The sequence below is a fragment of the Colletes latitarsis genome, chromosome 7 (assembly GCF_051014445.1).
Source record: "Colletes latitarsis isolate SP2378_abdomen chromosome 7, iyColLati1, whole genome shotgun sequence".
NCBI lineage: Eukaryota > Metazoa > Arthropoda > Insecta > Hymenoptera > Colletidae > Colletes > Colletes latitarsis.
The window spans coordinates 5,460,424-5,473,125 of NC_135140.1; the positions used below are offsets into that span (position 1 = coordinate 5,460,424).

The 12,702-nt window shown below is 39.6% G+C and overlaps 1 protein-coding gene across 5 annotated transcripts in view; it reads left to right on the forward strand.

Annotated features, from left to right (window-relative positions):
• The first annotated feature begins 3,738 nt into the window (after positions 1–3,738).
• Positions 3,739–12,702, forward strand: part of Kcnq (KCNQ potassium channel) — a 98,249-nt gene continuing 89,285 nt past the window's right edge. For all 5 annotated transcript variants that reach the window (XR_013079963.1, XM_076768334.1, XM_076768335.1 and 2 more), the window contains exon 1: positions 3,739–6,079. Coding sequence is in view for 4 of the 5 variants with exons in the window: in XM_076768334.1 (XP_076624449.1) it covers positions 5,764–6,079 (316 nt within the window). In the remaining variant the exon portion in view is untranslated. The remainder of the gene's footprint in view (positions 6,080–12,702) is intronic.

A 12,702-nucleotide genomic window follows, 5' to 3' on the forward strand; every position in this document is an offset into this window, starting at 1 on the left:
AAAAGGAGATATCTTTGGTGCGTCATTGTTTCGTGCTTTACGACAGAAATCCGTTCGACGTTTTTCCTGGATAACGTTGTGTAAGAACAAACAGCACAGAGATTCTGCACGGTGACTTGCAGTCTTTCATCCGTTTGCTCCTTTTGTTCGTCGTTAATGCTTAAGAAAACACTTTCAATCGATCACTGTGGAGTTTCTAGCAGACGCGGAGAGCAAAGTTAAGGGATGAATCGACGGAAAACGAAGGATTAGCTACGAATAAACACAAAGGAGGATAACGTGCTTCGTGGAATTTCAGATTATCGTTAGTGACAAAAAATCGACGAAGAAGCTGCTACGGGTTACTAAACAATTGCTCCATTGTTGCGTTTGGGTCGTTTCCAGAAGGATTTAGATACGGTTCAGCCATCGCGGGTGTTGTATCGTTTGCAAAGAAATATTGGCGTGACATATAGGTTTTGCATAACAAATGAATCGCCCGTAGAAACTGCGTTCCATATTTATCCAGACATTTTGTCCGTTTTATCTTTTTATCGTTTAGGTACCTTGTGTATCGTAAGTATCCTTTTGCGAGGAAACGAGCATTCGATCAACTTTGAGAGACGAAATGTTTCTGTGTATTCTGCGTTAGGACGCAGTCCAGAAATTTTTACGACAATTTCGCTCAAACGAGAACGTCGAATAGCTATTGCAGTTTGACAATGGAAAATGTATTATTGTCCGAATGGAAAGCGTTTTTAAATCACAGCGGTTGACCTTTCGCGGCAGAAGTTATGATTGCTTCGCTCGTGATATCGTTTCGTGCATATACAATACTTATTTGTGGATTCACCGAGTGTATTGTTAAAGCAACATTTTCAAGAGTTTTATTTAAAATAAAATAACAAGAAAATAATTTAGGGGTTTAGTCAGGGTGAACGTCTTTTTATAAATTGTAACACTCGTGGCTTGTAATTAAATACACGAAAATAATCGAACGGTAAATTCGTTTTATAGTTTTATTTAAACTGAAATACAAGAAAATAGATATTTTAGGGGTTTACTCTTGAACATTTTTTTATAAATTGTAACACGTGAAATACACGAAAATAATCGAGTGGTAAATTTGGTGGATGTAAAAATGTATTTCGGTCTGCATTTTACTTTCGAATTTTCTCGTCTAGAACGAGATTATGATTGGTGGTAAAAGTCTGAATACATGAGCTGCTGGTAATCCTACTTTTATATCGATTGGCGCTCAGCTCCGCTTTACAGCCGCCAAAAGGTTGCTCCAATCCTTTCGCCGAAAGTCATTTATCAGTCGAACTCGTTTCATCATTTTAAGCCTGCAAGCTTTATGAGATACGGGCACCATGAAATTGGACCGAGTAAATGAAGTTATGTACGCTATATTGCCCCCAATAAATCTGTTGGTAGAATCTTTGGAACGATAGAGAAATTAGAGACACAGAACGAATTATATTTTGATATTTCAGAAACTTATTTTCAACGTCTAATCGTATTTCATTCTATCGAATAAATATCGATTCTCGCGACTCGAACTTTCAACGATATTCGTTTCAATACTTTTTTTCTCCGCTTGAGAAGATGGCGAGAAAACGTTTCGTCGTCCAAAAAACGGTTGACGGATGCTTTGAGGATTCCTCGGGGACTGCTCGTGTTTCACGGCGACAGAGAAGAATTTCTCGTATCGCGGTCAGAAATATCATAGAACCGATCGCCTTCGTGGATATTTAAAGCTGCAATGGAAAAGAAACGCGCTCGAAGGGGCAAATATTCGAGTTACGCGATTGGTTTCAACGATATCGAAAGTTCGAACGCGTAACGATGTCTACTTATTAAACCGTGAAATCTCGACATGGAACCGAAAGTTGACTCGTGAAACTGAAAGGCGACCGAACAGAGGGTTGACAGTGATTTACAAAGGTTCAGTATTATATCTCACTGGGAGGGAAATATAGTAACAAGATGGAGAAACAGCTAAGACTCGAGTCCTTCGAAGACCACCGAGTCAATAAATCTAGTTGGCCAAGTATTTCATTATTGAGTGAAATATTGCTCGCAAAGTAAAGTGGAAGAATCTTTTAAATAGGTGCTACGACGTTTGCTTTTTCGTAGCTGTTCGGAAAGTAATAAGAATTATGGAAATTATGAAAATCAATGATTTAAAAGCAAAATACTTTTACTGTTTATAAACGATGCGCGTTCGGGAATTTAAACACGATGTCTCTAAAAACTAACAGACTGCTCGAAACGGTTAAATCACAGGGAAGTAAATTTCTTCGAAGTTGGTTAAAGTGTTCGTAGGTGAGGAAACTACACGCGATATTTAAACAAAATTATACAAGATCGAGTATTGAGATAATTGCAAGACAAATTGCAACTGCAAACAAATCGCGTCGTGCGAGGAAAGTTCGGAAGAAAACGCGCGTGTAAATTTATGTTTGCTTCGTATTTGCGATAAAAGTGGAGATTTGGATCAATCGTGAAAATAATTTCAACTTGAAAGCATCGATTTTTAAAATAAAGAATTATTAAAAATTTTATAAGATAACACTGTAATTTTCATGCAACTATCTTTATACGATCAAGTTTTGGATAGTTTTTTACAGTTTTGGAATATTCCCTCCCCGATAAAACAAACTTATCGGAGTTATTTATTTTTGGAAATACGTTTTGGGAGGCATTAGAGAATGTATAATAGTACGAATAAATCTGTTTAATTAAACAGCAGTTGGTCGATCGGGAAAATTCACACCTTTTGTTCGATTTCTTCGTTTTGTTCTATTCGTTCCTTTGCTTTATCGCGCGCGGTAATTAAATCCTCTCAAGAACGCAATATGCAGCTTATTCGAATGTACGCGGTACTCAGTGGGAATTAAGATCTATGAATGTGGTGATTCAGCGTCGTGCACGTAGACCGTACCCAACAATGCTTATGTTGTGAACGAGCATTTTCACGCAGTTCTGCTTGTTCGCGCGTGCCAAGCTCTCGAATTCCATTTAAGCGTTCGACTTTCTTAAATTTCATAAGCAGCGATCCTTCGTGCCAACCACTGTGGGAATTATTACAGATTAGTTGCTGGGGCTAACGGGAAAATCCACCCCAATTATTTCAGCTGTTTGGAACGAAAATTACTCGTAAACCGTGGATAATTCAACGTCAAACCGCTATCAATTCTCAAACGTGTTTTCAACGTTGCAAAAGTTATTTGATTTCAAGGGGAAAACACGTCTGTTCTATTTATTTTTTATTCATTGAACGTTTTCAACGTAACCTTGTTTTTTAAAAATGAAAACATGTGTTTTTATGTATAGATTTTTCTACGCATAAAAAGAACAAACCTCACATTTTCATCTCCTGAATCCTTATTTTTCATCATAACGTCACGAAACTTTGGCGTTTAATTTCTGAATAGTATTACTTTCGGGGGAAAAATAAAAAATCAATTTTCTGACTGCCTGATTCCCTTAAAGTTTGAATATCCTGCGCGGAGAAATGATTTCGTGGATGGTAATAGGAAGGAGGTTCTCCGAACGGTCGGTAGAATTCCCAGCGTTTCGCGTGCGTACAATTTGGCGCGGAACGCGTCGACCGCGAGTGGGGGAAACGAGATGAAAACATTTCTTCAGATCCGTAAACGGTGCGCGGCGTGCAAGCGCCAAGCCAGCCCCTATTCGGTGCTGCGGTGGGTGGCGGAACTACAGGGCCAAGAGCCACAGTTGGTTGCGGGTTGTCGTCATGAGCACATTACGCGTCTTCGACCTCCACGGCGCGACCTCGTGTCCCCGAGTGATTGCGTGATCGTACAGGTGCGCGTCGGGATCGCCTTCGCCGGGGAACCCGCGGATCCCCGAGAGTTCCTTGTGCTTCCGTCGTGTGAGTGCGAGAACCTCTCGTCGCGGTGAACGTCTCGCGAGCACGCCACGAATGCTCTCGCCCTTGGACTTCCTTTTCTCTCCTCTGCGACCCTTCTTCTTCCGATTGCCCCCGATCGACGCTGAAAAAATGTGCCGCGTTTAGCTTCGTTCGACTCCGTCGATCCACCGATGTCAGCCTCGCAAATTTTGGTAGAGATCGGACCTTCGAAAATTGATCTCGCGAGCGTCGAGGGTAACGGAGACTCCTGGTGACGCAAGGTTGCAACGTTGGAGGGTAATAATGCCGACGACGAGATTGAATCGGGACTGATCTCCATATTTAGACGGCTGCAACGAAATAGGAGGGTCTTAAATGTCAGAGGAAAGCGACGTTTCCCCGCGGGAAGTTTCAATTAAAATTTTATCGTGCCCGTGGTACGGGCCGACTCTATAAAACGAACGCTTTGTTCGCGGACGGACGGACCGTAATCCCGTCGTTAAACACGGCGAGCGCGACGGGAATAATTGCGATAAGGAAATCGTCGTTGGAGCCCTTCGGGGGATCCGTGTCGAACCGGCGCGGCGTGACGAGAATGTGGCCGCGGGGGTAGATGAGATTCGCGGAAGAAACGGGATCCAGACGTTTCGGGGCGATATAGGACAAGGGGAGATTATGTGGGACAGTGTCGAAACGAAATGGGCGGATCGTGTTTAAAAGATTTATGAGACGCTCGAACTCGCGGTTCGAAAGGTCAGGGGACACGTCCGATCGTAGGAGAGCGGTTTCATCGATGAGTCAAGGTTCCGTCGCGACGTCGGAAAAGGACACGGAGTTTCTGGGCCTTTTCCGTTCGTGCTCGAACGCGAAACTGGGACGACCTATCGTCGAATGAAAAAAGTTCTGTTTCGCGAACAAAGTTCCAACGGACACAAAGTGCTATCTCGAGCCCTTGAACGCCAACTTTTCGTGGCACGGACAGAGAGAGAGAGAGAGAGAGAAAAACGCGAGAACCTGGACTCCTCGTTAACGGTACACGCTTACGATTCCCTGTGATCATTCGTTCTCTATAGGCAATAATTCACACCGAGCTCAATTTATCGAGGAAACGTTTGTATAGTTTTTACGATCCCAAATCCCTCGGATCGATGTCGCGACAGTCGACGGAAGAATTCAGGAATCTTCGAGAATGTCGATTCGAACTACTGTGGAGAACCAAGAAGTGTAATCCGTTTAAAAGGGTCTCCAGGTGAGCGACGACTACAGAAGCCACGCGTGGCGAACACGAGCATCCAGCGAAATTCTTGTCGAGCAACGGTAATCCCTCGCGACTATTCGCGGTATTTTCACGGGTGCGGGGAAACTCGGTTACGGGGAACTAATCGTCGTCGGCGAGATTGAATCAAACGAGAGCACGATACCCCTCCGGAGACGACGACCAAAGCGAGAGAGAAGCTGGACGATCGAAACTGAAATGAAGTTGGGGAAGAAGAGGCGCGCAGGGAGGAAAGTTTAGAGGCGTTTCGTTCTCAGCGACGACAGGAAAGAACTTTGAGAACGAGATAACGTCTGGGAGGAAGAACAACAGCGTCGTTAACCGGCGAATTTGAATTTGAATTTGAATTTGAAAAGCCGCGGACGACGTTTAATTATTCATAGCCGACCTCGTCTCGACCAGGATGAGCGTCTTCTGAGACGTTGGAGGATCCGGGAACCGTTTTGGCGTCCTCGATGAATTCGTTGCTCGAGCCTTGCCAGTTTCGCGCGTGAAGAACAGAAACACGGCAAAGTGAATTGTGTAGTGGTTGCAGATTCGAGACGACCATGGACAGAAGAGAGGTTCGTCTGGCCGTTCGACAGGTGAACGGTCGCTGGTCGAGCAGAAACGGCAAGACAGCTTCGGGATGCTGCACGCTGTTATGCTAGGTAGCGGTCCAGGCCGAGGGAGACACGAATGGTATCCGGGATTTTACTTGCAACGTCGACGACTTGGATGCAGGATGAATCGCGGGGAACAGGAAACCCTGTTTAGGCAAAGCCGCCAGCTCACGAGGATCGTACCCTCCCACGAGGACCTTGTGCTGAGCGTCCTTAAATCGCCGATCAGCCAGCATCAGCATCATCACCAACCCCGTCAGCAGTACCACCACTCGCATCACTCTCACGAGCATCATGTTAACTGCCAAGGTCATCAGAATCATAAGAAGTGCACGCATTCAGGTACACTAGGTTTAACTGCGACACGTACCCGAATAGTAATTTGATTTTTCCTACTCCCCACGGGGTGTTTGTTTCCCTCTCGTTGGCTTGATCGATGGTTGGCTGCGGGCTGAGATTTGTACTCGTTCTCGATCGTTTTGGTAATTTAAAAGCAACGTTTCGTTAAATATTTGTTCAGTGTGCGAAGAATTTTTAGATTTTCTACTTAGTTACATCGTGGTCTATATTAAATGGCAGTAATTTTGTACACTAAATATTATGGTAATAATTGTCGTTAACATAGCTTTCAAACGAGATATGCAATGTTAAATATGTAATTCGTTACAATATGCAAGTAGGTGAGTATCATCTAGGAGTTGCAATTTATTGGGGAAATATAATTGAAACAGTAGGACGAAGGAAATCTTGGCTAATTATGTAGATTAGAGTATTAGATTTGTGGAAAAATAATTTTAAAAATAAAAATATTAAAGCAATGTCCAGTGATGATATTATAGTACAAGAAATATGTAAATTGGAATATTAGATTCGGGGAAAAATAATTTTGAAGTATTAAATTTAAAATCACACTCAGTGATGGTATTTATAGTGTACATTAGTCAAATAAATATCGATAACTATGTATATTTAAATATTTTAGAATACAAATTTTAACCAAAGTGTTGTCAAACTTCTGAACATAAACAGCATTTATTTAGAGCAGGATTGTTAAATCACCAAAAATGTAATAATTAATTTTTAACATTACCAGATCATTATCGACAAAGAGGAATATCGTACAATATATTAATTATTATTAATTAATAACAATTTCTTTCTTCTGTTTAAACGAATTTTGCACGTACAATCCCATCCAGTCCTGTACTTGAATACAAACGATTGAACCATATATAATTTAACTTTTAATATATATCATGCGAAAGCTATGTTAATTTACCGAGGCAGAATGTGCGTCATTAAAATAATATTCTTTACAAATATCGCCATTTGGTATAAAATATATTCTAAACATTTCGATTTTATTTTATTTGAGTCCTTTCACAGAGGAATGAAAAGATTTACAAAGGTGTGAACGAATCCACAGAGTGCATCGTAATTGCAAGGATGCATTTTTTCGCTCGACGATCTTAGATTGCTCGGTGAGCGTGTTTATTCTATTCTGTCGCCAACAAATCTGACGTCGAGTGTTACGTGTAGTTTAATAATAATATTCGACCTCGGTTTCCTTTATAAAGTATTCAACGCTCATATAGCATAAGCGAGTAAAAGAAACTGCTGTTGCGATATTTCTGGACACGGTAGCAAGCGTGTATTGCGATTATGAATCTTTTCTGATATCTTTTATTTATTAGTTTGCTGCAAAATAAATGATCGAACGACGTTAAGTACAGCAAACGAGACGGCCACGAAATTTATCAAACGCGTTCAATCTATCGATCGGAGGATCGTTTTTGTAATAGTTGATGTCTGTTTTACATAGGAATATCTTAGCGACAATTAACTTTTCACCTTATCTGCCTCGTTGCTTTTTTTTACCGAACGTTAGACATTGTTTTGAATTTCAGGGTGAAACGTTGATCCATCCATTACTAAAAACCGTAGGTGACTTTCATATCACGACGTAAAAAGCTAGATAGCAAGATAGCGAGAGATTAATTACTGTATTACATGCACTTCGCGATTCCATGTATCTTTTGTGCGAAACATGTCTTCGTATAACGAGCAGCTTACGAGTAATCTAAGGTCGACAAGTTGGATGACTTACCTTGTATATTATATCTGCAAGGATTTTCCAGATTAAAGGATCAAATTGTGACAATATGCTCTGCGAGTAGGAGTAGGAACCAAAATGTTTTATAAACAGAGGTCAGAAAATGCTTCGTTAAACTATTAAACACAAATGAAATAACAAGACAACGACATTTATGTAATATTTTTATTTTATATACTATTTAAAGGCGATCGATGGCGTTACCATCTAAAGGTGATCAATATTCCATTGATCATTAATATTCAATTTCAATATGCCAGCTGTTATTATCAATTCCAGACTTGGCGTCGTTGATGCATTGCAATTTTTTCACGGCTTCTAATAATGCATTTTCAGACCTCTGCTTATACAATGCTTCTTTCTCAGTGTTACTTAGAGAACATATAAAAACGGTTTGATTGTTTAATTGACAAATACCTTGAATCACCTTTTCAAGGAACACTTTCAGTACTTCGCACGATTCCTCGAGAATTACATCGCTAATTCCCTTAACACCTTTTCTTAATCTTCGAATATCTAACGTGTTAATTCTTCGTAATTATCACTCGTCACTCGTTTCCTTTTCCGCTTTTCTTCAAGTCATACAAGATTTTACTAAATCAAATTGTCCCACCATTTCAAAACCATTCTTCTAATATTTGTCCAAACGCCATGGTTAAAAGAAAATAATTCTGAACGTAATGAAATTAAAATTATTCGATTTATACATCCAGGAACCTTTTTTTTATTCCCAGAGAAATTGTTCAAGTATTCTGTACCCATCACGAAGGGACAAATATATAGAAACAAAATTTTTGAGCAATACATTGTTCAGTTTAACCAGGCGACACACAGCCACTGTTTAATTCTCCTGGAGCTTTGAAACTTGGAATCATTAGTTGCTTGAGAAACCGCCCGTCGCAGAACGAGTAATTAAATCGAACACGCGTTTTATCTACGCCCGTACGTAGCCATTTATCAAAGCTTAACGAGTTGTTTTCCATTCTTGCTCATTCCCTATTCCGAATTATTAACTTGCACGCTGTTCCTCGTCTTTGTGGAATCAGTTCGATCAGTTGAGAGCAGTTTAATTAACGAATTATTTGTCGCGTCGGTGGTCATTGTTTCCCCGCTTAACAGTTTCCAATCCGTTCGAGGGTGTTGAAAACTTGCTCGTGCAACTCGGAAACTATGATCGAACTCGTCGTCGCGGCTTTTCCTTCCGTTTTAAGGCAAGCTAAAAATTCGAAAAAAAGTACGAGACCTTACATCCTTATTTCGCTTTATACGGGGCTTCGTTGGAAGAATAGCTGCGGCGAGTAATCTTCTTTTAACGGAAGAACTGATTCCACCGACCCCGAACAAGATCCCCGACTCCTATTCTTTTTCAGATTTTGCTCGACTATACGTCACGTTCGTTGGAAATTATTCAAAACGTTTACTTAATCTTAAGAACGTTGGACGCGGCCGTTTCTTCTCTCTAGCGATGGGTTTTAGAATTTAAATGGCCGTATAATCGTTGGGTTTAATTAAAAAACGAAAATGCCAACATATTATGTCCGTGATTCCGATACGTCGAACATCGAACGTCAGCAAGAATAAATGTTACGAATTGGATTAAATCACGGTGCTGTAAATTGGAAAGCCGTGTACCGTGTGACGCGTTTTTTTTTCGCGTTGCGAAAGCGAATATTGTGTCTGTAACTTGATATTAATATGTTAGCAAATACAAAGGTAAAAAATATCGTTTAAAACGAAAACGATTCCAACGATAAAGGCAATAATTCCCAGCGAACGTGTCACGTTTTTCGCAAACAACGACGTTTATCGTTATTATTTATCCATAATTATTAACCCCGAAAAACCGATTCTTGTTCCCTTCTTCCGATTTTATTTTATCTACGCGTCGTGTCGCAGTTTCCTAAATTTTAAACGATCGACGAAGTACATCTGCGGCCTCCGAGCAGGTTGCAAAGAAGAACCCTATTAGCCGCTATCCTCGAGCGTGGCGGGAACATACCGTTTTCGTCGGCTAAAAATAAGAAACGTCGGGTATTCCCTTGCGGTAGGAAACAAGGATGTCTTCGCGGGAATTTCGATCGTTACTTCGTGATTGGAACACATCGATCCTCGATCCTCGACGCTGCAATTCGTCTCGGTTGACTAAACAATTTACGACGACACTAACGCCGTTATTAATAGAACCTCGTGTATGACGTATTTATTCGTACTCGATAAATTATCCAACGATTTTACTACGATCATTTGTCAACGAAACGTAAACTCATACTTGGGCATCTGTATTTCACAAGGCAGAAGTCCTTTATGAATGAAAATTTCTTTTCATATTTTCTTAAATATGTCTTGAAAGCATTAACCCTTTGACGTACGATTTAATTTAAAATAATTTTTTCAACGTATACTGTTTAATTTTGTTTAAATTTGTGCGCACAAGGAATGGTCACGAAAAAGAATAGATTTGTTTTACGAATACCTCGTGAATGTAAAAATGTGTTGATTTTAATATTTAAGACTTGATGACAAGTGAGTAGCTTTATAATTGTTAAACTTGACATTAAGAACTTGTGACGAGTCTGACTCGACATTGTACAGCAAGGGGTTAACACGGTTTTGGTACAATGTTATAACACTATACAATTTTTACGAAACACGACGTGTAAGAATATTTTTTCGTAACGAGCGAAGATTCGAAAAACTATCTATTCGTTAAGTAAAATACGTAGGAAGAAGAGAGTAATTTTTGAGCTGTATTAAAATTAGTAGACAATGGTGATCGTAATATAGCCTAATTAAGTCTCAGGTAAATCCGCTTCTGGGAGTACAATTACGCCGGTTGCGAGCTTTTGCGGTGATGGCAGAAACTCTGGTGTTGGATGTTCCATCTCTAAGGGACTAGTCTGCAGCTGATGCACGGAACTTGAATTATTCGTATTCGCCATTTTGCCTACCGTTGCGCTAACGCATCCTTAAACAGACTTGTAGTTTGCGAACAAGTTTCCGCGTAGTGGAATAATCTGTGGAGAAATTTATGGACAGAACCTAAACGAACGATAAAATAGCGTCGTTGAACGAAAAAGAAATTCTCCTCAATTAAGAGAAATATTTTTATTATACTCTATATTAACTTCTGATCCTCGCTTAATAGATTGTAGTTTATATATATTAATACTGTGTCACTTTTCCTCTCTAATATTTGTTTCGTTCCTCGAAGGTATCTTTCTATTATATTATTGAAAATTCTTTCAAATAGGACGCATATTCGTAATTCATCTCTGATATAGAGAGTAATGGTTATAGCGAGGAAATTTTGTAGGTCCCTGGGCGCTCGTTAAACCGAGTTTAACCGTATCTATATTCTTTGATTAAAACGACTTTATGGAACGATCCGATGCAACTGGGTCGTAGAAATATTTTCAATCGATTTCAACCATCCGATACGACTGGGGCATAATTTTAAATTTTCTTTGAAATATATGGAGATCTATCACTTACGGTACGAGTACGCGTTTTCAGTATGCGGTTATTTGTCTTTGCCCTTTCGATTCTTGACGCGTTAAATTTTGTACATTTCGTACATTTTGAAACAGAGTAGGAAACAATTTCGTCTGTTATTTTATATTTTCCTATACGCTATATAGGGACGGGAAAAATGCAGAAAAGTGTCGTGTAATGAATAAAAGGGAAACAAATGTTTATCTGTTACTCGTTAAATGTAAACAAAAATATTTTACAACGAACGGATGAAATTTTAGAACGTTGGTTTTATCGGTCATTTGGGTTTCGAGTAAAATTGTTTTTACTTGGCAGTGACTACGTTATACGTACATATATTATCGTATAGCTTTTTTTTATATGGAAACATTAAAATTAAACTATAGTTTTACGTTGCTGTTCGAGGAAAGGAAATGTGCATATTTAAAAATTGTTTTCACGATAAAAACATCCAGTTTTCCATTATCTTGTGAGATTTTCCACTAAAATTTAATTTGTTCTGAGACAGTGGCGTTTAGAAGCACGGTAAATACGATCTCGTTTGTTTTAATTCAAACTAGTCAAAGTTATTGGTGCATTCTGTACGGTAACTTAGTTTTATAATACACATTGTCGTAATTAGGTGTCCTTGGGGTGAACCCGCCGGGCAAATTTGACCAGTTTGAATAGACCATTAAGGTCTTTAAAGATTAATTGGTCATCGAGAACGCGGTTAGAACTATATCGTTCGGTAATAATTGAAACAATGTTGAGTGAACGAACGTGTAGGGCAACACAAATTGCGACGATCGGAAAGCCACCGAGGATAACGCGCGCAACATTGCTGGTGGACGTAATGTAGATCAGAGCGCAATTATTATATTATCGATTGCGAGTATCTACGCCATTGACCTTTCTAGCACGACCCTGTAATCTGGTTTGATTTAGCACACAATCCTCTAGTGTGGACAGACCATAGGTATGAGAATACGCAGATGATCGCGTTAATATTCAAAGACGTCTCGTCAATGTTTTGTTTTTATGGTGCCATTTTGTTTATCGTTGCTTCTTTCCTCGATCTTTCTCATTCGGTGGTTCGATAACAGCCTAAATTAATTACCTTTTAAGTGTTTCGACGTATTCTTGTCAGAGTAAAAAATAAATAAAGTAATAGCTAGATTTTGGTGGTTTGATAACTTAAAGATCTGTTCTTTTTATGTTAAACAATTAGTTAGAAGATTTAGATTAGTTTAAAAGCTCTAATTTGCTCCATTTTTCTGTCTATATTAGATAGTTCTCCAGAAAGTATATTGTTATATATAGTATCGGGAATCATCCGTGCCCCCATAAATCCCTTATGATTCATGTATGATCCGCAGTC